General features: G+C 46.3%; 1 protein-coding gene across 1 annotated transcript in view; it reads right to left on the reverse strand.

The window, feature by feature from the left end:
• Positions 1-26,391, reverse strand: part of ITGAE (integrin subunit alpha E) — a 69,160-nt gene that overhangs the window by 12,447 nt on the left and 30,322 nt on the right. Inside the window, 19 exon segments of the mRNA XM_048223097.2 lie at positions 238-345; positions 433-496; positions 974-1,051; positions 1,762-1,841; positions 2,387-2,485; positions 3,863-3,995; positions 7,161-7,234; positions 17,215-17,343; positions 18,478-18,644; positions 19,609-19,739; positions 21,108-21,238; positions 22,219-22,443; positions 23,095-23,192; positions 23,195-23,235; positions 23,591-23,676; positions 23,678-23,733; positions 24,328-24,463; positions 25,176-25,243; positions 25,732-25,882. Of these exon segments, the coding sequence (XP_048079054.1) occupies positions 238-345; positions 433-496; positions 974-1,051; positions 1,762-1,841; positions 2,387-2,485; positions 3,863-3,995; positions 7,161-7,234; positions 17,215-17,343; positions 18,478-18,644; positions 19,609-19,739; positions 21,108-21,238; positions 22,219-22,443; positions 23,095-23,192; positions 23,195-23,235; positions 23,591-23,676; positions 23,678-23,733; positions 24,328-24,463; positions 25,176-25,243; positions 25,732-25,882 (2,055 nt within the window).

Raw genomic sequence — 26,391 nt, forward strand, 5'->3', positions numbered from 1 at the left:
TTTTTGCTTATTTTTCATCAAGGGAAGGAAAACTGAAATGTTGCTTTAAGAGCTGAATGGTTGATATTTCTTGTGAACATGACTGGCAATTTACTCCTAATGTGTTCCCAAGTTAACTAAACTTGTTTTTACTCCTTTCCTAGAATTCTAGTTTTATACCTTTGAGAATCCACAGTCACTCTGGAAAGAGATGTGATCGCGATAAAAAAAAAAAAAAAAAAAAAAACCTCTAAGTACCTGAATCTTTGTCAGGTTTTTCACTCTTATAAATTGGAGATCTCGTAATTTGATTGGAACACAAATTTGCAGCTGGAATATAGCTCCAAAGAGATTTTCCCCATGTATCTACAAAATAAAATCAGAGAGTGGGAAATCAAAACTGGTGTTGTCTTGCCACCTATAACTTTGCAATAATAAGCATTAAGCACTTACATTGAAGAGGAATTCTTTGTAGACAGAAAGCCCCTGGCTTGGGTTCATGTACATCACTGAAGGTCTGCAAATGAAAGGATACTTGTTAGGCCTCAAGGCCCCCTTCTTTCAAATGAGCCTGAATGCTACCAATTGGATACACTAGGACAGAGGGCACCATTCAAGAAGAATCAAAGCTGAATATCAAAATGTAAAGTGGTGGTAGGGCAGTTCAGGTAGAAATATTTGAATTCTGTACATTTGGGCTGGTTCTGTGCCTGATTGTTATTCCCCGGTGGCCTTACTTTTCCCCTTCCTTACTTCCCAGTCGCACAGCTCCCTTCCCTCCTTAGCATTACGTCAGTAACTTCAGTTGGTATTAAGACCAGTTGGCACTGTTCCTCCTTTGATGGCTACCATGGGGTGTCTAGGACCCAACTGTTCATGCCCTAGCGATCAGCGGGAGCCTGGTTTTTAAGCAGCCTCCTGTCAGAGATGGGGAATGCCCACATCCACCCCGACCACCTGAAGCTGCAGGTTTTGGCCCCTTGGAAGTACTTACTTAGGAAGAACTGCCGTGAAGGCACGCTTGAATTGAAGGCTGTGGCTCTGTGTGATGGAAGACTTTCTGTCATTGAAACTAGGAAATAAGAGTGTCAGTTCACAGCACACCCACTTTGTATACAGCTGCTTACATACCTTGGCTTCTCAGGATCAGGGAGGGTCAGAGAAGAAAAGACGCTTGAAGATAAGTAATTAGAGTGAGGAACATTTGCTAGAAGATCATACTTGGAGAAACACTGATTTAAAAAGGGTTTGAAAACCTTGACAATAATGACTTTTGGGGCCAAATAATTTTTTTGTGAGAGGCCATCTTATATACTGTATGCTGTTTAGCAGCATCCCTGGCCTCTATCCACGAGATACCAGAAGCATTCCCTCACCCCACAAGTTGTGGCAACCAAAAATGTTTTCAGGCATCGCCCCTGAGGGGCAGAATCATCCCCGTTTGAGAACACCTCGCCAGCACTATACCCAGACCCTACCCCCAAAACAGAAGTTTTGCAGATGACAGAGCTTCTCCAAGTTGAATGAACCAGGAATAGAACTTATGTCCAAGGCTCATTTACTAGACTATACCATAGTTTTGCTTTGTGTGTCAATAAAAGGACATTTTAAATATAACAAGAAGGGAAAGGCAAGTCACTGCAGGAGCATAGATTCCTCCTGTGGGTTCCCTGAGGCTCTTCTTCCTGGGCAGTGACAGAGCCATAGCTCTTACACACGCACATGGGAGGGAGACTTCTTCCAGGGCCACAGCCTGGGCCTGCAGTGACCGGTACTACTTACTTGGTGACCGTCACAGTGATATTGGCTGTCCTGTTTGGAAAGGCATTCTCCTCTAGCTGCCAAACCACTGAAAAGTTTGCCTATTAAAAAAAGAAAAAAAGGTCACTTGATTCCTCTCTACCACTCACAATTCAAACTGCCTCCCCATTCAGAGAGTGGGAAATCAGACCTGGGAAATAATTCATATGCCTCACATTTGTTTTAGCACAGCGTGCTTCCACATCCATTATTCCACATAAGCCTCGCAATGTCAATATGGAGTAAGCAGGGCAGATGGCGTTATTCCCCTTTCACAGTTGAGGAAACCGTTCAGAGCTTTCCCACAGCACAAAGATCATCAGCGGCAGACAAGGGACTCAGAACTAATAACTTTGGGTCTGCTGCTCTTCCCATACTACTCCCAACTTCCCTCTGCTGTACTGGGGGGTGAGTCAACAGTTTGTGGCTATATCCCCCGCCCCACCACTCCCTACTTTGAGAGCAAACTTGGCAGCTCTAAGCTCTGCTGTGGATTGACTGCAGTAAAGGGAAATGTGGAGACCACAACCAAGATTCAAATGAGACTGGGATGTAGGAGACACCACCTCCAAGTAAGTGAGAAGAGTCAGCCAACCCAGACACTCACAGATGACCTCTTGAGTATAGGGTGACCAATCCTGCAGTTCATGACCAGCACAGAAGCGTTTGGCTTAGGGTCATCACACTGAATGTCTGGAGAAGGAGGCTGTTAACACAGAGAGAAGATTCTTAAAGAGCAAGAAAGGAAGCAGTTTCCTGATACCAATTTGACAAACATTCTCTGATTTTCTACATGCCAGACATCTGCCAGGAACCTTGGGACACAAATCAGACTTGGTTTCTGTCTTCCCCCCAAGCTGGGCAGAAGGTATCAATAGTAGGTGGTTGAGGAATTTAAATACAAGGCCTAAGGAGTGGTTCTGTGAAAGGTACAAGGAAAAACTGTATTGAAAGAGGTAAAACCCAACTAGGAGGAATCTGTAAAGTCTTCAGGGGGAAGGAGACATTTGAAGTGGGCGAACTTATCATACTGAGATGGGCTGAAAGGCTCGCATGAGCCCTAGCACTGCCACACAACCCTTCTCAGCCAGGGTTCTTTGCCTCGACCACTGAATATGGAAGGTGATTTCAGTGACAATTTTCTTAATTCTCCCAAGGATAGTGAAGCACTGGTTCCACTCTAGAAGCTTATGAGATAATTTCATTATTTTCATATAATGGATGCTGTCCTAGCCCAAATAGCCTAAGACCCTAGGGACAAACGTGTAGCCTGACAAAGCCAGGTTTATTGACTCCTTACAGTGAGGAAAACTGCATTGTGGTGTCTCAGCAAACAAAAGCAAAGGCAGTTATCACAGGGTGCTGGGGAAGGGTGGAGTTCAGGTGATACAGAAGTAAAATGGGCTCTAAGTAAAGCAGGGTTCTGTGTAAAAGGGTCCATCAGCATCAGGTCTGGACCCAGGGACCCATTCCCTTGGAAACTCTTAGGGATTGTAAAGTTGTGTCCGGAAATTCTTTATCTGAAGTTCTGCACCCCAGATGGAAAATGAAACTGCTTCTCTTCAAAGTGACTTACATCCTCTAGTTAAGTGAAATGGTTTCATAATTATAGATAGAACTTCAAGCACCAAAGTTTTCTGATTGCCTATGATTTTAGAGAACGTTTCTCAGTGTTAAAATACTTCACAGCTGCAGGATGTCCTTGGGAGAAACACTGTTTCCTGTTATCTTGCAGCGAGCTTCCAGTCTGTGACCCGAGGCCCGCGAGTGGCAGAGCAGACTCTCGCTTTCCCGGTGCAGGCTCACGTGCTAGAGATTTCCCTCTCAGAACCCTGGTTAAGAAAGGCTGCAGGCAAGAAAGAGTGACTGCAGAACAGCAGCACTGAAGGCTCTGTAGGCAGAGAACGGCGTGACTGGACTCCCAGTACAGCATGTAGTTGGACTGGAGGAGATTCATCTCATTCATAATCATTTATTGGACGGACCAGAATGAGCCTGGAGGCAGGGAGACCAGTCAGGAGGTTGCCATACAAAAGCAGGTATGCAAGGAGGCACAGCTATGAGTGGCATGTTTCTTTGTTACCTTTTGTATCCTCTTAAACTGGAGGTTTCTGGGGTAATTCAAATGCATGGTCGTCATGTAGGAATCTTCCCCAGAGTTAGTGAGGTTAATGTTCATAGTCAGCTCCTTGGTGAGACCCACCACCAATTCCTGCCTGCACAGTGTAGGCAAATAGATACATGTTACCAGTTTATTTAATCTGTGAAGACCTCAAAGCAGTACAATAGCACATTCTTAACTAACTCCTTAAATTACCTAAAGGCTACATTTAGCCTAGATTTTCTTCCCCCTCAGCATAAGCAAATGCCTGGACCACCACACCCACCTCAGTTGCTGTGTGAGATGATAATGGCTACCATGGTGCTAACCATACGGCAGAAACTGTGGTAAATGCTTCGCATACTGAATTAATCCTCATAATAACCCTGTAAAATAGTATGGTTACTCTCCATTTCCTAGAAAAGGAGACAAGCCAAAGAGAGTCTAACTAACTTGCCTCAGGTCTAGCATTCTCAAAAGAAGGTTGGGAAAATTATATTTAAATCCTCTTTCTACTACCAATTCACTGCAACCCTAGGCAAGATACTTCATTCTCTGAAGTTCATACATTTCACATATACTTAGAGAGTACTTTCTCTGTGCCAGATACCCTGCTCAATACTGGAGATCAGCGGTGTATGAGACAGATACTGCCCTGCTTCTTTCTTGGCCTCAGCTTTCCCATCCACAAAATCATTCAGGCCCTTCCAACTTGAAGACTGGTTTGAAACAGTCTATTCAGACTGGAGAAGAGAAGACTTGGGGATTTGCGAGAGCTTCCTTCAGTCTGCTGAGGTGCTGTGGGGCCCCAGAGTATAAAACCACTATCCACAATCGAGATGTACAGAAAAACATATTAACAATACAAAGAAAATCTCCTAACCATCTGAAATGTTCAAAAACAGGATATGAAGCTCTGGGAAGCAATGTGACATGTGTTTTGTTTTATACTGTTTTTGTTTTATCACAGCTGAGAAGAGAATAGGTAGCTAGAGCTTGCTGTGTGTGGAACTCCATTTGAGAGACGGCAAATGCCTGTGTAAGATAGTAGTAGTGGAGATAGAGACAAGGGATTGAAGCCAGATATGGTAAGGCCACGCTTGCAACCAGAGCAACAGAGAGAAGGATCAAGGATGAGTCCTGAATTTTCACCTTAGATGACCAAGTGGTGCTATTCATGAGGGAGCGAACACTGGAGGAAGACCAGAGGGTGGCTGTTGACCAGATGAGTTCAGACAGGGTATAATGAGGGGTGCCTATGGCATAACAAGCTAGAAATGTTGAAACATCAGTTGGATATACTATTCTAGAGCCCAGGAGAGAGATCTGGGAGCCGCTGGCATATTTCGCAGGGGTGCTTAACCTGAGGGCCAGGGGCAGCTTCAGAAGGCCCCAAACGCAAACACTGATGTATGCACATGTGATCGTCTAGGGAGGGTCTGTAGTCTTCCTTAGGTTCTTTAGGAGATCTATGTCCACAAAAAGGTGGGAAACACCGACATATTTGGATGCTAAGGATTAGACTCAACAATGCTTTTGAAAAAAAGAAGAGACTGATTACTATTTACACTAGGGGGCGATGTAGGGCCAGTTGTGCATGCTATATATACCACAAGGCGTTGGCTGGGGGGTAAGTCCTTGCTGTAATTCATTCCTGTTGGAAACAGCTGCATCTGTTTACTAGGCTGGACTCCAAAGCACTCAAAAGTCTTCAACTGGGTCCTCAGTAATTGAGATGGGCTAAGCCATGCACAAGTCCTACAAATGTCTATGAAAAGGCTTACCAGGACTCAGGCAACAGTGTTCTTCCCCACAGATGCCTCCTCTGGCCAACAGGCCATCAGTACCACGTTCCAAATACAGCACTAGCGGCCAGGGAGGGTATTTTAAGACCATCACATGTCCAAAGCCAAACTCCTTATCTCTTCCTCTCCACCCTGCCTTCCAAAATCATTCTTCTAAAGGCTTCCCCAATTCGGTTCTTGGCATTGCCGTGATTCTCGAGTTCATGTGACCCAACAGGACTTTTGCAGTAATGGAAATAGTCTACATCTGTGCTATTCAAGATCACCAGCCGTGGGTGGGTGTTGGGCTTGAAATATGCCTAGTTCAACTGAGGAACTAAAATTTTAATTAAATAGCCAAATGTGACTAGTAGCTACTGTACTGGACAGCAAAGTTCTAGATGCTCAGGGTGAAATGGTGCAAGCTGCCTTAGACCCTTCTCTTTCTCTCACTCCACACATCTAATCTGTCATCAAATCCTGTGGGCTTTAACTTCACAATATAACCACCTTCAACTGCTACCACTGTGGTCCAAGTCACCATCACTTCTCACCTGAATTATAACAGATCCTTACTATCTCCCCGCTTACATCTTTGCCTGCAGTCTACAACACAGCAGCAAGAATGAGCCCGATAAAATGCAAGATCCTGTCATTCCTCTGGCTTCCCAGTTCACAGTAAAAGCCCTTCTATATAGGGCCTCAGAAGCCCTGAATAACCTCTCTCTCTGCCCCGACATTACCTCTCCCTTCCTCATTCTACTGCAACCACACTGGTGTCCTGGCCATTCCTCCCACCTCCAGCCATGCTCTCATCTCAGGGCATTTGCAGTTGCTCTTCCTGCAGATGCCCACACAGTTCATTCCTCACCCTCCTCGTGTGTGCTCCAAAACATCACCTCAGTGAGCCCTTTCCCGACCACTCTAAAACTGTCACCCACCCTACCCAGCACTGTCTCCCACCTTCCGTGCCTTTTCTTCATATACATATCAATATAAAATTTACCTATTATCTTCTCCTCCTAAAACACCGGGAGGGCAAGAATTTTTGTCTATATTATTTGCTGATGTATCTTCGACATGTAGAGTGCTTGGCACAGGGGAGATGCTCCATAAATATTTAATAAATTAGTTAAGTAATTTGGTTAAGAGGTGAGCCAAGGAAGAGGCTACCTCTAACTGAGGTAGTCCTAGGAGCAAGAAACACTGGGTTATGAAAATAGCATTATCCAGGGTGTCAGAGACCTAGGTTCAAGTCCACCAAATGACCACTGTGACCCGACACAGTCCTTCAACTACTGAGTCTGTTCCCTAACCTATAAAACAATAATAGAAATCTCTTGCCTCCCTCCTGGTGTGGCTGAAGACCCAATGAGATAATAAATGCAAAGCCTTTGTGGGCCATGGGGATGGGTCAATTTTGATGAGGGCTTTGCCCAGGTAAGCCTTCAGAAGGAAGATAATTGCAGAAACTATGATGACTGGATCCAACTCACTGAGAGGTAGTGGTGACCATCTGTAACTCAGCAACACAAAACAACTTATTCTTGCAGTTCTTCTCATAGGGCAGCTGTAACCAAACAGAGAGAAGTGGGATCAGCCCAGGGACACCAACATCCCCAGTAGCTTTGCTTCATTATCTTCTCCTTAAGACACACTTCTCCTTCCTTAGACTCTGAGAAGTACAGGTACAAGGAAGCGAAGGCTGATAGGCTGGGATTGTGCCTATATGGCCGACAAAGCTGTGACTGTGACATTCCTCGACCTGTCAGGGGTGGGGAGTGTGCATGGTCTTACAACACAGGTACACCATGACTCAGGCCTCTGGTCCAGGTAAAAAGTGGGGTGACCTTCATGGAATGGTGGAGGTGCCTGTCACATTTATATCATGTGAATTAAGCAGCAGTGCTCACAACTCACTAATTTGAACATTTGAGGGAGGAAAACCTAAGTGAAGAGAAGCTTCCTTAGTCCTTTTAAAAGTAGAGACAGGAACAGCAGGAGCAGGAATGGGGTATACCTAATCACATATTATCAGGTCCAGTCCTGTGAGGTTCTTGTCTCCCATGCCCAGTCTTCTCTGTAGGTAAAATGTAATCCCCTTATAATCTTGCTTACACTAAAACAAACTAACTGGGAAGGTTACATAGGGTCCAAAAGGCCCAGTCAAGGTTGAACAGCCCTAGTTAAGTTGAAAGAGCAAATTTTCTTTTTTTTATTATTATGTTCAGTTAGCCAGCATATAGTACATCATTAGTTTTTGATGCAGTGTTCAGTGATTCATTAGTTGTGTATAATACCCAGTGCTCGTCACCACACGTGCCCTCCTTAATACCCATCACCGGTCACCCATCCCTCCACCCCCTCCCCTCTGTAACCCTCAGTTTGTTTCCCAGAGTCCAGAGTCTCTCATGGTTTGTCTCCCTCTCTGATTTCTTACCATTCAGGGTTCCCTCCCTTCCCCCTGTGGTCCCCTGCGCTATTTCTTATATTCCACATATGAGTGAAACCGTATGATAATTGTCTTTCTCTGCTTGACCTATTTCAGAAAGATCAAATTTTCTAAAGGAGCTGCATCTATTTTTTGTTATGAAGCAAACATAGCCAGCTCCTTAATAGGAGAATTTCTGTATTTATGTCCCCAGCAGCCAGTGACCACCTCAGCAGTTTTCTGCAAAGACTGTTACCATGGCCTGGAGCTGGAACGAGAGCTCAGAGCTAGAAAGGAAACCTACTTCCTGGAGAAGGGAGATGCAATTTGCAAAAGTCAGATCTTGGAACTCTATCTGGCTAGATCAACAGTTCGAGGCAGGTTTTTTAATTTTGTTTTTAATAGAGTGAAGTAGCTTGCTTTTTCACTCAACCCCAGTGGAAGAGAGCAGGAGTAAACCAAGCTCCCAGAAAAAACTCGTTCTTTGGAAACATCTATGTGACTAACCCAACACCAAATAATTTCTCCACACCCATTTTATTGATGGAATAAATTTTTAAAAAAAATCTCTTTGCTGGACCATCAAAGTAATAATTGATTAAGGTAAGAATCATGAATGGTTGTTATATAAGATATAAATACAGTCTCAAAGCATATCCCTATAAGACACTTATTGATTACAAAGGGACAAATCGACGTGACGTGCCTCCTGACGCTATGCACATAGAACACAACTTCACGAGAAGTTAAGATGGCGGAGGAGTAGGAGACACCGTTTTCAGCCCGTCCTCCGAGTCGAGCTGGATAGGTACCAGACCAGCCTAAACAACCACGGAACCAGCCTGAGACGCAGGAAGACGCATCTGGATCTCTACAAATGAACATCTCCAGCGCTGAGTATTGAGGTACGAAGCGGGGAGCCATGAAACTGTGCACAGATATCGGAAGATAAACGGAAGGGGGAGGGAGCCGCCGTGTTCGGGCGCCGGGAAGTGGTAGCCACTTGCACGGGAGAGTGGGCGGGGCTCACGGTCGGCACCCGCAAAACAGCAGACTGAGACCGTGAGCCGGGTGCGCGCGCCACCAGGCATCTCGCGGAACACCGGAATCCCGGTGCGCTCACTGGATCCAGACTGAGACCGGGAGATCCGGGAGCGCGCGCGGGGCGGCTGGCGGCTGGCGGCGTTAGAAACACAAAGGACAGAGACGCGCCGGCCCTGGAAGTGAGGGCTGGGACGCCGGGTGTGGGGCGCACATCCCGGACGCTGCAGGGTTGAGCAGCACCAACAGAAACAGAGTTAAAGTGGCCAGAACATTAGTAGAGAACAGGCCGCAATCCCTCTGTTCTGTGACAGAGGCTGAAATTTGGCCGCTGCTGCTCTGACTCTCAGAAGAGGCACAGCAAACCGCCAGGGAAAGCTGCCAGAGAACAAAAGCCTGGAAATACTGGCTCAGGGAGTGCCCATCCCCATCCCCCCACGCAGGGGACACGGAGACTCTACCCAAACAGGGTTGCCTGAGTATCGGCGCGGCAGGCCCCTCCCCCAGAAGGCAGGCTGAAAAATCAAGAAGCCCACAACCCGGGCGCCTGGGTGGCGCAGTCATGGAGCGCCTGTCTTCGGCTTAGGGCGTGATCCCGGCGTTCCGGAAAGGAGTCCCTCATCGGGCTCCTCCGCTGGGAGCCTGCTTCTTCCTCTCCCACTCCCCTGCTTCTGTTCCCTCTCTCGCTGGTTGGCTGCCACATAAATAAATAAATAAAATCTTTAAAGAAGAAGCCCACATCCCTAAGATCCCTATAAAACAAGGGGCACGGCCTGGGACCCAGTCAATAATTTGGGCTCTGGAAACCCCGCAACCTCTCTTCATCAGAATGACAAGAAGGAGAAGCCCCCCCCAGCAAAGAAAAGACAGTGATTCTGTGGCCTCTGCCACAGAAATAATGGATATGGATGTAACCAAATTATCAGAAATGGAATTCAGAGTAACGATGGTCAAAATGATGAGTAGAATTGAAAAAACTATTAACGAAAAGGTTACTGAGAATATAGAATCCCTAAGGACAGAAATGAGAGCGAATCTGACAGAAATTAAAAATTCTATGAGCCAAATGCAGGCAAAACTAGAGGCTCTGACGGCCAGGGTCGCAGAAGCAGAGGAACGGGTTAGTGAATTGGAGGATGGGTTAATAGAGGAAAAAATGAAAATAGAAGATGGTCTTAAAAAAATCCACACCCACGAATGTAGGTTACGGGAGATTACTGACTCAATGAAACGATCCAATGTTAGAATCATCGGCATCCCCGAGGGGGTGGAGAAAAACAGAGGTCTAGAAGAGATATTTGAACAAATTGTAGCTGAAAACTTCCCTAATCTAGCAAGGGAAACAAACATTCGTGTCCAAGAGGCAGAGAGGACCCCTCCCAAGCTCAACCATGACAAACCTACGCCACGTCACGTCATAGTGCATTTCACAAATATTAGATGCAAGGATACAGTATTGAAAGCGGCCAGGGCAAAGAAATTTCTCACGTACCAAGGCAAAAGCATCAGAATTACGTCAGACCTGTCTACACAGACCTGGAATGAGAGAAAGGGTTGGGGGAGCATTTTTAAAGCTCTTTCAGAGAAAAACATGCAGCCAAGGATCCTTTATCCAGCAAGGCTCTCATTCAGAATTGATGGAGAAATAAAGACATTTCAGAATCGCCAGCCACTAACCAATTTTGTAACCACGAAACCAGCCCTACAGGAGATATTACGGGGGGTTCTATAAAAGTAAAAAGGCCCCAAGAGTGATACAGAACAGAAAGTCACAGCCAATACAAACAAAGACTTTACTGGCAACATGGCAACATTAAAATCATATCTCTCAGTAATCAGTCTTAATGTAAATGGTTTGAACCATCCCATAAAGCGCCACAGGGTTGCAGATTGGATAAAAAGAAATGACCCATCCATTTGCTGTCTACAGAGACTCATTTCAAACCCAAAGATGCATTCAGACTGAGAGTAAGGGGATGGAGTACCATCTTTCACGCAAATGGACCTCAAAAGAAAGCTGGGGTAGCAATTCTCATATCAGATAAATTGGATTTTAAACTACAGACTATAGTTAGAGATGCAGAAGGGCACTATATTATTCTTAAGGGAAGTATTCAACAAGTGGATATGACAATTATAAATATATATGCCCCCAACAGGGGAGCAGCAAGATACACAAGCCAACTCTTAACCAGAATAAAGAGACATATAAATAAAAATACATTAATAGTAGGGGACCTCAACACTCCACTCTCAGAAATAGACAGAACACCCTGGCAAAAACTAAGCAAAGAATCAAAGGCTTTGAATGCCATACTCGACGAGTTGGACCTCTTAGATATATATAGAACACTACACCCCAGAACCAAAGAATACTCATTCTATTCTAATGCCCATGGAACATTCTCAAGAATAGACCACGTTCTGGGACACAAAACAGGTCTCAACCGATACCAAAAGATTGAAATTATCCCCTGCATATTCTCAGACCACAACGCTCTGAAATTGGAACTCAACCACAAGGAAAAATTTGGAAGAAACTCAAACACTTGGAGACTAAGAACCATCCTGCTCAGGAATGACTCGATAAACCAGGAAATCAAAAATCAAATAAAACAATTTATGGAGACCAATGAGAATGAAAATACAACAGTCCAAAACCTATGGGATACTGCAAAGGCAGTCCTAAGGGGGAAATACATAGCCATCCAAGCCTCACTCAAAAGAATAGAAAAATCTAAAATGCAGTTTTTATATTCTCACCTCAAGAAGCTGGAACAGCAACAGAGGGACAGGCCTAATCCACGCACGAGGAAGCAGTTGACCAAAATTAGAGCTGAAATCAATCAAGCAGAAACCAGAAGTACAGTAGAGCAGATCAACAGGACTAGAAGCTGGTTCTTGGAGAGAATCAATAAAGTTGACAGACCACTGGCAAGACTTATCCAAAAGAAAAGAGAAAGGACCCAGATTATTAAAATTATGAATGAAAAAGGAGAGGTCACGACGAACACCATTGAAATTGGAAGGATTATTAGAAATTTTTATCAACAGCTATATGCCAATAAACTAAGCAATCTGGAAGAGATGGAATCCTTCCTGGAAACCTATAAACTACCAAGATTGAAACCGGAAGAAATTGATTCCTTAAACAGGCCAATTAATTATGAAGAGATTGAGTCAGTGATAAACAACCTTCCAAATAACAAAACTCCAGGCCCAGACGGTTTTCCTGGGGAATTCTACCAAACATTCAAAGAAGAAATAATACCTATTCTCCTAAAGCTATTTCAAAAAATAGAAACAGAAGGAAAGCTACCAAACTCATTCTATGAGGCCAATATTACCTTGATCCCCAAACCAGGCAAAGACCCCCTCAAAAAGGAGAATTACAGACCGATTTCCCTAATGAATATGGACGCCAAAATCCTCAACAAGATACTTGCTAATAGAATCCAACAGTACATTAAAAGGATTATCCATCACGATCAAGTGGGATTCATACCTGGGATGCAAGCGTGGTTCAATATTCGCAAATCAATCAGCGTGATACATCATATCAACAAGAAAAGACTCAGGAACCATATGATCCTCTCAATCGATGCCGAAAAAGCATTTGACAAAATACAGCATCCTTTCCTGATTAAAACCCTTCAGAGTGTAGGAATAGAAGGTACATTTCTCAATCTCATAAAAGCCATCTATGAAAAGCCTACTGCAAATATTATTCTCAATGGGGAAAAGCTGGAAGCCTTTCCCTTAAGATCAGGAACTCGACAAGGATGCCCACTCTCGCCACTATTATTCAACATAGTACTAGAAGTCCTTGCAACAGCAATCAGACGACAAAAAGGGATCAAAGGTATTCAAATCGGCAAAGAAGAAGTCAAAATGTCTCTCTTTGCAGATGACATGATACTCTATATGGAAAACCCAAAAGAAGCCACTCCCAAACTATTAGAAGTTATAGAGCAATTCAGTAACGTGGCAGGATACAAAATAAATGCTCAGTAATCAGTTGCATTTCTGTACACGAATAACGAGAACGAAGAAAGAGAAATCAGGGAATCCATCCCATTTACAATAGCACCAAAAACCATACGTTACCTTGGAATTAACTTAACCAGAGACGTAAAGGATTTATATTCTAGAAACTATAAATCACTCTTAAAAGACATTGAGGAAGACATAAAAAGATGGAAAGATATTCCATGCTCATGGATCGGAAGAATTAACATAGTTAAAATGTCCATGCTACCCAGAGCAATCTACACGTTCAATGCTATCCCGATCAAAATACCAAGGACATTTTTCAAAGAACTGGAACAAACAGTCCTTAAATTTGTATGGAAACAGAAAAGGCCCCGAATCTCCAAGGAACTGTTGAAAAGGAAAAACAAAGCTGGGGGCATCACAATGCCGGATTTCGAGCTGTACTACAAAGCTGTGATCACAAAGACAGCATGGTACTGGCACAAAAACAGACACATAGACCAATGGAACAGAATAGAGAGCCCAGAAATGGACCCTCGGCTCTTTGGGCAACTAATATTTGATAAAGCAGGAAAAAACATCCGGTGGGAAAAAGACAGTCTCTTCAATAAATGGTGCTGGGAAAATTGGACAGCTACATGCAAGAGAATGAAACTTGACCACTATCTCACACCATACACAAAAATAAACTCCAAATGGATGAAAGACCTCGATGTGAGACAGGAATCCATCAAAATTCTAGAGGAGAACATAGGCAACAACCTCTACGACATCGGCCAAAGCAACCTTTTTCGTGACACATCCCCAAAGGCAAGAGAAACAAAAGATAAAATGAATTTATGGGACTTCATCAAGATTAAAAGTTTCTGCACAGCCAAGGAAACAGTCAGAAAAACTAAGAGGCAGCCCACGGAATGGGAGAAGATATTTGCAAATGACACTACAGATAAAGGACTGGTATCCAAGATCTACAAAGAACTTCTCAAACTCAATACACGAGAAACAAATAAACAAATCAAAAAATGGGCAGAAGATATGAACAGACACTTTTCCAATGAAGACATACAAATGGCTAACAGACACATGAAAAAATGTTCAAAATCATTAGCCATCAAGGAAATTCAAATCAAAACCACACTGAGATACCACCTTACGCCAGTTAGAATGGCAAAAATAGACAAGGCAAGAAACAACAATTATTGGAGAGGATGTGGAGAAAGGGGATCCCTCCTACATTGTTGGTGGGAATGCAAGTTGGTACAGCCACTCTGGAAAACAGTGTGGAGGTCCCTTAAAAAGTTAAAAATTGAGCTACCCTATGATCCAGCCATTGCACTACTGGGTATTTACCCCAAAGATACAGACGTAGTGAAGAGAAGGGCCATATGCACCCCAATGTTCATAGCAGCAATGTCCACAATAGCTAAATCGTGGAAGGAGCCGAGATGCCCTTCAACAGATGACTGGATTAAGAAGTTGTGGTCCATATATACAATGGAATATTACTCAGCTATCAGAAAGAACGAGTTCTCAACATTTGCTACAACATGGACAGCACTGGAGGAGATAATGCTAAGTGAAATAAGTCAAGCAGAGAAAGACAACTATCATATGATTTCTCTCATCTATGGAACATAAGAACTAGGATGATCGGTAGGGGAAGAAAGGGATAAAGAAAGGGGGGGTAATCAGAAGGGGGAATGAAACATGAGAGACTATGGACTATGAGAAACAAACTGAGGACTTCAGAGGGGAGGGGGGTGGGGGAATGGGATAGACCGGTGATGGGTAGTAAGGAGGGCACGTATTGCATGGTGCACTGGGTGTTATACACAACTAATGAATCATCGAGCCTTACATCGGAAACCGGGGATGTACTGTATGGTGACTAACATAATATAATAAAAAATCATTAAAAAAAAAAAAAAAAAAAAAAAGAACACAACTTCACTTCTGTGACGTTCCCGCCAAAAATGCATAACCTGTATCCAATCGTGAGGAAACATTTTCTACAAAATCAGTGGCCTATTACTTGATCCTTCATTAAAGACAAAGACAGACCGAGATACCATCGCAGATTAAAGGAGTCTAAAGATAAGTAATGAAAAAATGTAATGAATGATCCTGGGCTAGAAAAAAAAATGTTCTCTTTTGCTATACAGGACATTAATAGGACCACTGGTGATATCTGAGTAAAGTTTGTACATTAGATAATAGCATTTCATTGCTGTTAATTTCCTGACTTTGATCCTTATACTATGGTTTTGTAAGAGAATGTTCTTGTTTTTTAGGAAATATATACTGAAGTTTTAGGGGGTAAAGAGGCATCATATCTGTGGCTTAGTCTCAAATGGCTGCAAAATATACATGTGTGATATGCATATATACACATATATATGTGTGGAGATATAGAGAGATAGAGAGATAGATATAGATATAGATATAGATATAGATATAGATATAGATATAGATATATATCTATGTTGGGGAGAATGATAAAGCAAATATGATAAAACGTCAAAACGGCAACTTTTGGGGAATCTGAGTAAAAGATGCATGGGAATTCTTTGGACTATTCTTCAATTTTTTAGCAAGCCAAATATTTCAAAATAAAAAGGTTCTAAAAAACAGAATATTTATAATTAATGATCATCTACTTATTCATGAAATTTTGAGACATTAGTTCTCCTAATCTTTTCTGAATCATCTAACTTGCTGTCAATACCAAATTTTAAAAAATTCTTTACAAAATAAATACACTATCAAAAATTTAAAATAACATTTCTTGCCTAAAATAATCAAGATGACAATCTTCACTCAGAGGGAGGCTGATCCTCCCTCTTCCTGGGCGGATGAGTAACGTGAGCAGTTACCCTGAGTATGTTACTCTTTATTTCTATTCACTATTTCTCCCTCTTCCTGGGCGGATGAGTAACGTGAGCAGTTACCCTGAGTATGTTACTCTTTATTTCTATTCACTATTCCTCCCTCTTCCTGGGCGGATGAGTAACGTGAGCAGTTACCCTGAGTATGTTACTCTATTTCTATTCACTATTCCTCCGTCTTCCTGGGCGGATGAGTAACGTGAGCAGTTACCCTGAGTATGTTACTCTATTTCTATTCACTATTCCTCCCTCTTCCTGGGTGGATGAGTAACGTGAGCAGTTACCCTGAGTATGTTACTCTATTTCTATTCACTATTTGTGACTGAGTCACTGGATATTGGCCAAAATTTGAGCCAAAGAATTATATAATTTAATTTATAGAGAGCATTGTTGTAAATATATTAGACAGTCGTGAGTGTCCTATGATAACCTGGAAATATATTTATGCTACCTGAAGCTCTTCTGTGCCAGGATGAACTGCTTTTGACTGCTGCTTTTTCTTTTTGGAGACGCAGTCCATTCCAGCTGACTGTAATTATCACTTTACATGCTCATGCTGTCACTTGGATCTTGCCAAGGCTTCTATGTGCCATAAGGCGCTCTGAATGAAGGCTGACAGACTACCGTGGGGGCCAGGGCCTAGGCAGGAACCAAATCACCTTAGACATCAAAGAGTCAGGAAATCTGACTGTTTATTTCGCCCTCTGATTTCCCTTGTTACGAGAGAAGTTTCTTGTGACATTACCTGCCTGTTAGGGTACAGGTTTGGTGGGTCAGACATTCAGCCTGAAGGCCGTGGTCAGGACCTGGGTTAGTAGGTGCACTAAAGGGCACCCTGTTGACAGCACAGAGCAGGTTAGCTCTAGTCCAGGCCCTACACAGGACCCCCGTCACACCAGGAACCCCACCATACCTCATCAGAGACCCTTGCCAAGTTGGACAACCCATTCCTGTGCATCGTTAAATACGTAGCAAGCACGTGTTCTGTGAACGTGAAGGAACTAACCTTGCGTGTGGTTTGGAGACTTGGGTTACCCATCAGTAAGGGCCTGGGCAAGTTACCACCAGCCTAGGAACTCAATTTCCCCAAGGGGCCCAAATACTGTCTGTGTGCCCTCCTAACTTTAACATTCTTCGAAGTGGGAGAACAGGTGCTTGTTTGGGTATGGCCCCCAGGAGGTTCTCGCCTAGCTGAGTCACCTGGAAGATGGCGAAGGGCTTAGTGTAGAAGTCCAAGACAGGGTAGGGATGGTCTCTCTGGCCCTCCGAGGTCTGGAGTTGGTAGCTGATGCTGACACTGATGTTGGAGAAGCAGTCCTCCTCACAGAGCTACAGAGTTACCAAGTAATGCAGAGTCAGAGTGGCATGTGGGGACAAGATGACAAGGAAAATACTTTTAATTTTAATGTAGTCAGAATAAGAAATAAACAATGAAAGTGGTGAGTCAGAAGTTGTAAGCCTCTTCCAAATAAACCAAGCTGAAGGGAAACTTCCTTCAACCAAGCTGCCTAGAGCTGTGGAAGATCTCACTTGATCTGCTATGGCCTCAGGCCTCATAACTCCTGATGGTTCCCATCTCAAACACAGAGGCCATCAGGAGTTAAAAACCAATTTGAATTGTTTTGGAGGGCAAATGGAAGCACAGAAGGGAAGAATCAAGATCACATCTGTGTTTATAAAGATCTTTCTCGAAGCAACCTGGAGGACATATTTAAAAGGTAACAGCTGAAGATAAGGAGATTAGGTAGGGTGCCATTGGCCATTCTCCGTAAGTGAGTCTTTCAGCCACGGTAGGAGCTTTGAACACGCCAGAGCAGGCGAGCATAATTGCTGCTTGGAAAATGTAGCTTCTATTTAAGGAAGGCATAGACTAGTGCTAGAAACTCTTTTGTAATCCAGTTAACACTCTGAACAGACATAGGAACAGGTGTGTAGGCAGAGCATAATTTATGAGTTTACTGGAATAAATGATCCTTATAGGTCCTTCTAGGCCTTGGCAGGCTCTGAATGCTGACAAATACATTTCTTCTATGTCTCTAGGCACCTTTGCCAGGAGTAAACCTTTGTAACCTTTTGTTTTATTTCTACTTTGTTGTTCAATTTTTCTGATGTTTATTCATATAAAGGCACTCAGCCCCACTGGTACTACCAGATGAGGTGAGATGACATGAGGTGGGGAAACCCCTGTTATTCCAGATTTGTTACCAAGAAATATGTCAGCCATTAGAGCATTTCCCTTTGTGTCGAGCTTCTAGGAAGATCAGACGTATAGTTAATGTTCAATTTCAGCAGATTTCTTTACTCTGGAGTTCCAGTACAATTCACTCCATCTCTCATGCCATTATGTGGCTCTTCATCTATTAGGATTATTTCAATTGTCTAGTTTGTTTCATTGCATGCACCTCAAATCTTTTCTCAACAACACACACTCCCCTGGAATTTCTTCTAAACTCCTCCACTTACCTCTCCCTCTGTGGGAATGAGCGGGAGGGACTCACAAAGCTGGGACACACTGCCGTTCCACTCCTTACGGTGGCTCTGACAAACTCTCTTGTCTGAACACTGCAGCCTTTTCCTCTGCTTCACCACATCCACATCCACTGCGAAGTTCAGAAATGTCTCTCTGAAGCCTGGGAATGAAGACCAGGCCTTCATGATGAGGCCGGAGTGGGTAAGCCCTAGACAAAGGGCCCCTCGCCTGCCTGCGGTTCCCTCCTGAGCAGTGTCCCCACCCAGTCCCTTGTGCTGGATTCCTGAGTTTCTTCATTTCAAAAGTGCTTTTCTCATGGTCTTCCGACACCTGGCTAGGGTCCCTCAGTGCCCCAGCCCCAAACCCATTTGCAGGGCTGAATCAGTCTTCCCTTAGGGGAAGGAGGGCTCAGAGAAGAAGCTATGATTGAAGGAGAAAACAAGGAGGAAGAATAATTCAGAAAATGAAGAGATAAACCACAGAGTAAAGCCCGAGGATAGCCGAGCTGGAAGCACCTCGCAAATTACCTGGGCCGACTCCCTTACTGTACAGAATAGAAGAGATGGGAGATGGAGACATGGCTGCTGTTTTGTTTTGTTTTTTTAAGATTTTATTTATTTATTTGACAGAGACAGCCAGCGAGAGAGGGAACACAAGCAGTGGGAGTGGGAGAGGAAGAAGCAGGCTCCTAGCAGAAGAGCCTGATGTGGGGCTCGATCCCAGAACGCTGGGATCACGCCCTGAGCCGAAGGCAGACGCTTAATGACTGCGCCACCCAGGCGCCCCATGGCTGCTGTTTTCTGAGTGTTCTTTCAGAAACCCAATCCTTCAACCTTGAGGAAGGGATCCAAAGCTCCTCTTCCCAGCAGGGGTCAGATTAATCCCTTCATAGTATGGATTTAACAGCACATCACCCTTTTCTGGGGCACTTCCCATTAAACAGAACCTAACATCAAAGGAACTAAGCTCTAATAGAGGGATTTCAAGCACCAGGACTTCATAACACTCCCTGTACCCCTCCCCCGGCAGGCCTCTTTTCCTGCCCCCTACTAAAGCCAACAAGGGATAACCACAACACTTGGCGGGCGGCAGAGGGGAGGGAGGTCAGCTAGGCTGCCTGTTACCTGACGTAGGAGCTGTGGTCATAGGGTTGATTTCAAAACACAAACATGCATTCACACTGCTGTTGAAGCCAATGGGCAGTGCCTTGGGGGTGAAGGTCATGGACACCTTCAGGTAAACCACAGGTCTTGAGCTAAACGAGACAGCAAAGAGAACTATGAGAAGTGACTGTCAGACTTCAGCGCTTGGCTCATTCATTCATTCAATGAATACTTATTGAACATCTCCAATATACCAAGCAGTGATCTGCATCTTCGGGATAGGGTAGGGAAAGAGACAAGTCCCTTCTCTAGTGGGAAAACAGACAATAAGCAAATAAAAAGAAACTATGTACAGGTAATGCTATGATAATAAAATAGGATGAAGTAATAGAGATTGGGGGATACTTAGGTTGGGTGATCACGGATGGCCTTGCTGATGAGACATTTGAGATCTGTTAACAAGAGCTGAAGATAAGGGGAACCTCACTCCAAGCAGAAAGCACAGCTAGTGTAAAGGGCATGTGGCAGCAATGAGCTTGGTTTGTTTGAGGAACACAGAGGTCAGCATGACTGGAGCACAATTAGTGAGACAGAGGGTCGTAAGAGGAGATGGGGATGGAGGGATGGGCAGGGCCAGGCCACGGGAGGGTGGGCCGCTGTAAGGAATGTAAGGAGTTTGGATTTTACTCTCTAAGTGGGAGCTGTTGAGGGGTTTTAAGCAGCAGGAGAAAGGGATTACTCTGGCATCTGTGTGGAGAATGGAGCATAGGGAGTGGAGAGCAGGGAAGAATGCCATGGCAGTGGTGCAGGTGAAAGATGACAGCATCTTGTACTGGGAGGTATTCTGGAGGCAGAGCCAACAAAATCTTGTTAATGGGGTGGCAAGGGGAAAGAGGAACCGAGGATGACTCCTAGGTTTTTGTCCTGAACAAATGATGCCATTTACTGAGCTGGGAAGCATGGGGGAAGGGCAGGTTGGGAGAATGAGGCCCAATGAGAATAAGAGGCCCAATTTTTAGACATTTTAACTTTGAGATGCCTGACAGTAACAGCCAAGAGGCATGTTGAATAGACGGCCAAGTCTGGAGCTCAGGGGAGAGCAGAGGGCAGATAGGTGATTTGTCAGAGTATTTACAGCGATGGGATTTGATAATTCACTTAGGGATGGAGCACAGAAGCTCTGAAATTCATATCATCATCAAAATAATAGCCTTCACTGAGCACTGTACCAAATACTTTGCGAAGATTCTCTCAATCTTCATAACTCTGTGAGGTAGATGCTACTGTTATTCCCATTTACGGATGAGAAAATTGGGACTCAGAATACAATAACCTGCCCAAGGGCACATGGTTAATTGAGAACTGAGGTTCAAAGCCAGATGCGCAGATTCCAGAGCTGATGCCCCTAACAAACACATTTACTCCCTCCCATCAGTTCCTGGTGTCTTCATGGGGTCATTGAAGGCAGGGCAACCAGGTGAGGCTGGGACTTGGGACCAGAAGGCAGGGTGAACTCCTACCGGAGCACAGTTGCCCGGCCCAGAGTGCCCACGGTGATATCAGCAAGGCGGTCATCGGTCAGATCTAAGCCACCAGCCACTGACATGCCGAAGTAGTGGAGTCCTGAGGCCAGCGCTGCGGCTTTGATCCTCTGTGGAGGGAGAAACACAAGGCCTGGAGGAGGAGAAGGGGAGTCCTTTTGGGTTTTATTCAAATCAGCGAGGTCAGCTTTGGTCCCCACCCCAAGAAGCCCTCAGCTGAGGAACTGAAAAAAGAAGGGCAAGGTTTCCCTGGGGAAGTGGCATTTGAATGGAGCCCTGAAGGGCAGGTGGGACTTGACATGGGGAGAGTGAGGGAGGCAGAGGGTGGGGAAGTGCAGGGCCATCTGAGGACATAGCCAGGGACCACTGCAGTGGGAACAGAAGGGGATTTGGGCACAAGGAGGCTTGGTGAGGGGCTGGGCAGTGAGGTGGGCCTGTCTAATCAGACACAGGATAGAAGATGGAGAGAGACAGGAGCCAGGCCAGGAGATGGATATGGGAGACAGAATCATTAGGACATGTGTAGGGGATGAGTGGAAGGGGTTCAGAGGAGCAGCAGGTCTGGGGGAAGAGGATGATCTGGGTTAGGCGCCATGAGACTGAGATGCCTGGGGGGCCATCCAGTGAGGTGCTCAGGGGGCAGCTAGACATACAGGACTGAAGTTAGGAGAGAAACTGTGGGCTGAAGTAGGTAAAAGTACCCATAAAATATGTAACATGAGAGGCCGGTAATGGAGTCCTGGGAGATGAGAGTTAAGGCATGGGAGGAGTTGGGTGGGGGACAGGAGCCAGAGAAGGGACAGAAGGAGAGGAAGGAGAATCTGAGGCAGGTCCATGGTCAGGAATGCTAAAAAAGGGAGATACAGGTCAGGAAATAGACAGATGTTGCCATAATCTCTTACCCCACTGGAAGTGCCTGGGGCGAGGCCCTGGCCTGGAACTTCCGAGAGACTTCTGTACTTCATTGGGCACCCCTGACCCCTTGGGACCCGCCTGACACTTAGAACTGGAGCTGGGTTGGGGCTCAGGCCACCACATCTAGGGAGGTCAGAATCCCCGAGCAGAGGCTGAGGAGAGCCCTGCAGGTTACCTGAGAGGGGCTGGTAGAAAGGCCATCCTGGCGTCCATTGTAGATGTACACACTGCCGAAGCTGGTGCCATCAGCTGCCTCGAAACCCTCCAGGGGGGCCCCGACAGCCACATCTGTGAGGTTATCCTGACTGATATCCCCTATTGTTGCCATGGCAAAGCCAAATCGGACATTAGTGAATCCAGGGTGCCCGCTCAGAGTGCATGCCAAGGAGAAGGAACCATTCTGTAAAGCAAAGAGGCAGCTCAGCCCTCAAGAGAGGGATGTGGGGTGCACACCCATGCCACCCCAGGAGGCATGATCATTGGACTCGTTTCTGATTCTCTAGCAGGAGGCTGAGGCTCAGAAAAGGCGACGGACCTCCCGGAGGTCACACAGTGAGTGAGTGAGTGGTAAAGCTGGGATCCTCCTGCCTTGCAGTTCAGGACCCAGAGCCTGCCTCCTCTGTTCCCACAGTTATGGGTACTAGACTGGCAATTGGGAGGCCTGGGTTCTAATCTTGGTTCTACCACACAGTTGCTACATAAACTTGAGCAAGTCTCAGTATCATTGAGCCTCAGCTTCCTCACCTGTAAAATGGGAGTGACACAGTTACTGTGTGAAACAAGTGAGATCATGGACGAAACACGCTTTGTCAACTCTGCAGCTATGTGGATAGTATCATCATCAACATGAGATGATGCGGTGGTTAAAGTGAGAAAGCAGAGTATGGGAGGACAGGTGATGGTGCCCCACTTGGCCGCCATCCACCCTGAGCTCCTCCCCATCACCGTCCTTCCACGCAAGGCAGGGCCAGGGTGCTCCCAGCCTCCGTCACATCTGTACCAGGCCGAGCAGCCACCGCCTCAGCAAGCTCTCAGAGATGGAGACTCCTACCTGCTCATTCAGACGGTACACATAGACTCTGCCTTCCTCTCCATGAATGTGGTAAAATGGAGCAGCCACCAGCAAGAAGTCCGTGGTCCCATCCATGTCAATGTCCACAGGGCACAGCTCAGAGCCAAAATAGGATCCCATCTATAGCCCAGGAGGAATTCAGCTCACAAGGGTGCTGGGGAGACCTCCTCTGATACCCCTCAGCAAGGCTCGACTCCTGCTCCTGCTCTTCCTGGACTACCAGTTTGGGTCATTCCAGATCAATTTGTTCACCAGAGTAACAAAGAAGCCTGAGTGAGCAGCTCTATCCCCTACAATGGGGGGGACCCAGTTGACAATCAGACATGCAGAGCTGGGGCAATGGCACTGCAGTCTGCCTGAGTGCTGCCCAGGCTGAGTCAATAACCCTTTGCAGGCCTTGGAGCCTGTCCCACTCCCTGCGGGTCCTCGACACCCTCCATCTATAATAACAGGGGCACCCTTCTCCAGCAGGTACCTGCTCTCCCTCCAGCACCGGCACGAAGCTGGTCTCTCTGCCCTCCTTCTGGAGCTGAAACACGGCCCCCCGCTGCTTGTACCGTGGAGCCCCTGCCACGTAGGAGAGGCCACAGGCCTTGTGCAGTAGGGCCACTGTGTAACCTGGGAGGGCGGGGGTGGTTGTGGTTGGGAGCTCCCATTGGGCCACTCCTTTGACCCCCCAACTTTCCCAACCAGTCCTTCAAAGTAGCCTGGGCAGGGGAACAGATCTGAAGAGACTACCTTTCTCATCCTTTTAAAAACTGGCATCAGGGAGTACTCCCACGTACCCACCGTGGCTCGTCACACACATGTGCCCCACCACACAGAAGTGATATGCACCCATTATCGTACCTACAGCTTCATTCAAAATACACTCCTTCACACACATTCACCACCCACATTTATCACACACACACTATATGAGGACAAAGGAGAGGGGTGAAGGGTCACTCGCCACTACTAAAAATGGTGAGGCCCCGCCTCCTCAGGTAGCCGACCAGGGCCACCCTGAGCTTCAGTACTGAGGAGGCCCTGTCCTCATCCAGAAGGCCCTAATTCTCGGCCTCAGGGTCCCTAACCAAGGCCTATCGCTCGGTCCATGTGACTGACCAGAGCCTGCCCTAACTAGGAAGCCTAATGCAGCCTGATGCCCAGCCTCAGCGTCCCTCTCCAAGGCCCCACCCTCACTCAGGTAGTCCCCAGGCCCCACCTCACCTAGATAGCTGTACTGTGCATTCTTGGTGTCTGCTGTGGTCTGGTTCAGGAAGCGACCCCGGCGGCTGTGCATGTCATAGAGCAGTGCGCCCCCCGACCAGTTAAAGGCCCCGACGGCACCGAGCAGCACCTGCCCCTACAGGGGACGAGGGTTGGAGGCCATCTGAGAGGGAGGGACTAGGCCCAGCTAGGCGGGGTGGGGGAGAGGGGAGCCCAGCACGCAGAGGCAAGGGTGGAGGGCATGTTCATGTTCAGTGATCACTGACCACCTGGCTAGAAATGCAGGAGGAAAGTAAGATGGCGAATACTCAGTTCCTGCCTTGTACCCATGACCCTATCAGGACAACTGTCCCTCCAGTGCCAGTCACCCTCAGGACAGAAATCTGACCCAGGCCCCAGGTTGTGTGGCACACAAGGCCCACCTATGTTGAGCAATTGCTAACCATAATTCCACCTCTGTGCAAGGCTGGTGTACTCACCATGCCTGCGTCTTTTCCCCTTGTGAGGAACAGTGCCTCTGGTGAGGACAAGTATGAAACTCGGTAGGCAAGTGACCCAAGCCAAAGCCTGTGTTAGTAGTGCATGTTAAGGGAGAACTGCTCCATCCCTGAGCACACAGAATAAAATGACCTCCTGTAATAAACATGGCCATTCTTTCATCTACCTCAAAGGTCCAGATTAGGGCAAGCAATTACAAGTGTTTTCTGTTATCCTAAAAGGGTTTGTTCAGAGGCATCATTACAGGAGGGCAGAGCCCCGCACTGTGAGCCAGGGGTCCCCGAGTCTCTGGGTGTCACTGGGGCCCCTCCTCTATGGTAAGCCTGCCCGGTGCTGAGTTGGCCACATACCTTATCCAGGATCTGGGCACTGAACCCAATCTGTGCCAGCTGGTAGTGGAGGGCCTCTCCAACCGTGCCTAGAAGCCAAGAAGCCCAGTGAGACACTGCTGTGGGCTGAGGTGAAGGGAGAAACTAAGTCAGGTAAGAGCCCAGTTTGACCTCATTCCCAGAGGGAACGCTGTTCAGAATAATGGGACAAATAGCAGGCTGAGAGTGGAAACCTGGTCCTGCTTTAGTAGCTACTGGCAGAGTAAGCTTGGGCAGCTCACTCCCTCTTTCTGGGCCTCCATTTCCTCATCTGTGAGCTCCTGGGAGTGGGATCCATGCCCTAGTCATCCTTCTTTCTCCAGCATCAGAAGGAGCTTCTCATCAGAGCTTCAGGGAATTCTGGGGAAGTGAGGAGGGCTGGGGATATTGTTGCCTTTTTAGAGTCGGAACAGCTGAGGCTCAGAGAAGTGATGGGAGTTGCCCAGAGAGTCATATGGAGGTAAGACAAGAGTGGGGCTGGAGCACAGGGCTTAGCCTCCTGCCAGATGCTGAGGGGACTGCCCCGCGGAGCCCTCACCTTCCATCTGAATGATATTCTGCTGCAATTTGCTCAGCAGTCCATCCAGTGCTGTGTAGTTGGTCACCTTGAAGGCATATCTGTCATCAGGGTCTGAGGCGATCAGCTTCAGTTCATTGTAGGTCTTGTTATTCTCAAATGCCTTTCCCACCTGCACAGAGGCCCTCAGTCAGTGGATCAGGACCACAAGAGCAGAATGGATCCCAAGCCCCAAGAGCTCTCGAGGTCCAGGGAGAGGGCTGAACCCTTCTGCTGGCCTTCAGGGCCCTCTACCACCTGCCTCCGTTCCCTGCTCCCTGTTCTCCTGCACACACTCCTTCCTTCTCACACCAGGCTCATTCTCACATGCTTGCAGAGCCCTTCCCGCCTCCCCTGAACCCTAGGTCAGCTACTCCTATTTGTCCTCCAAGACTCAGCTCAGTGCCATCTCCTCCAGGAACCTTCCTTGATGTCCTTTCTTTGGGATCCCTGAGTGTTCACTGCTCTTCCCATCACTGCTGGGCAAGTGAGCTGTGACCACCACTGGGAAACAAGCCCTCTGTGGGAACACCCAGTATGTAATGGGGGAAGTTCAGGATGTAGGGAGTGGGAGTAGTTCGTGAGTGTGTGTGAATAGAGTAAAACTTGAGTAAGCTGTTTACAGAAGCCCCTATCAGGAAC

The sequence above is a fragment of the Ursus arctos genome, unplaced genomic scaffold, assembly GCF_023065955.2.
Source record: "Ursus arctos isolate Adak ecotype North America unplaced genomic scaffold, UrsArc2.0 scaffold_24, whole genome shotgun sequence".
NCBI classification, from domain to species: domain Eukaryota; kingdom Metazoa; phylum Chordata; class Mammalia; order Carnivora; family Ursidae; genus Ursus; species Ursus arctos.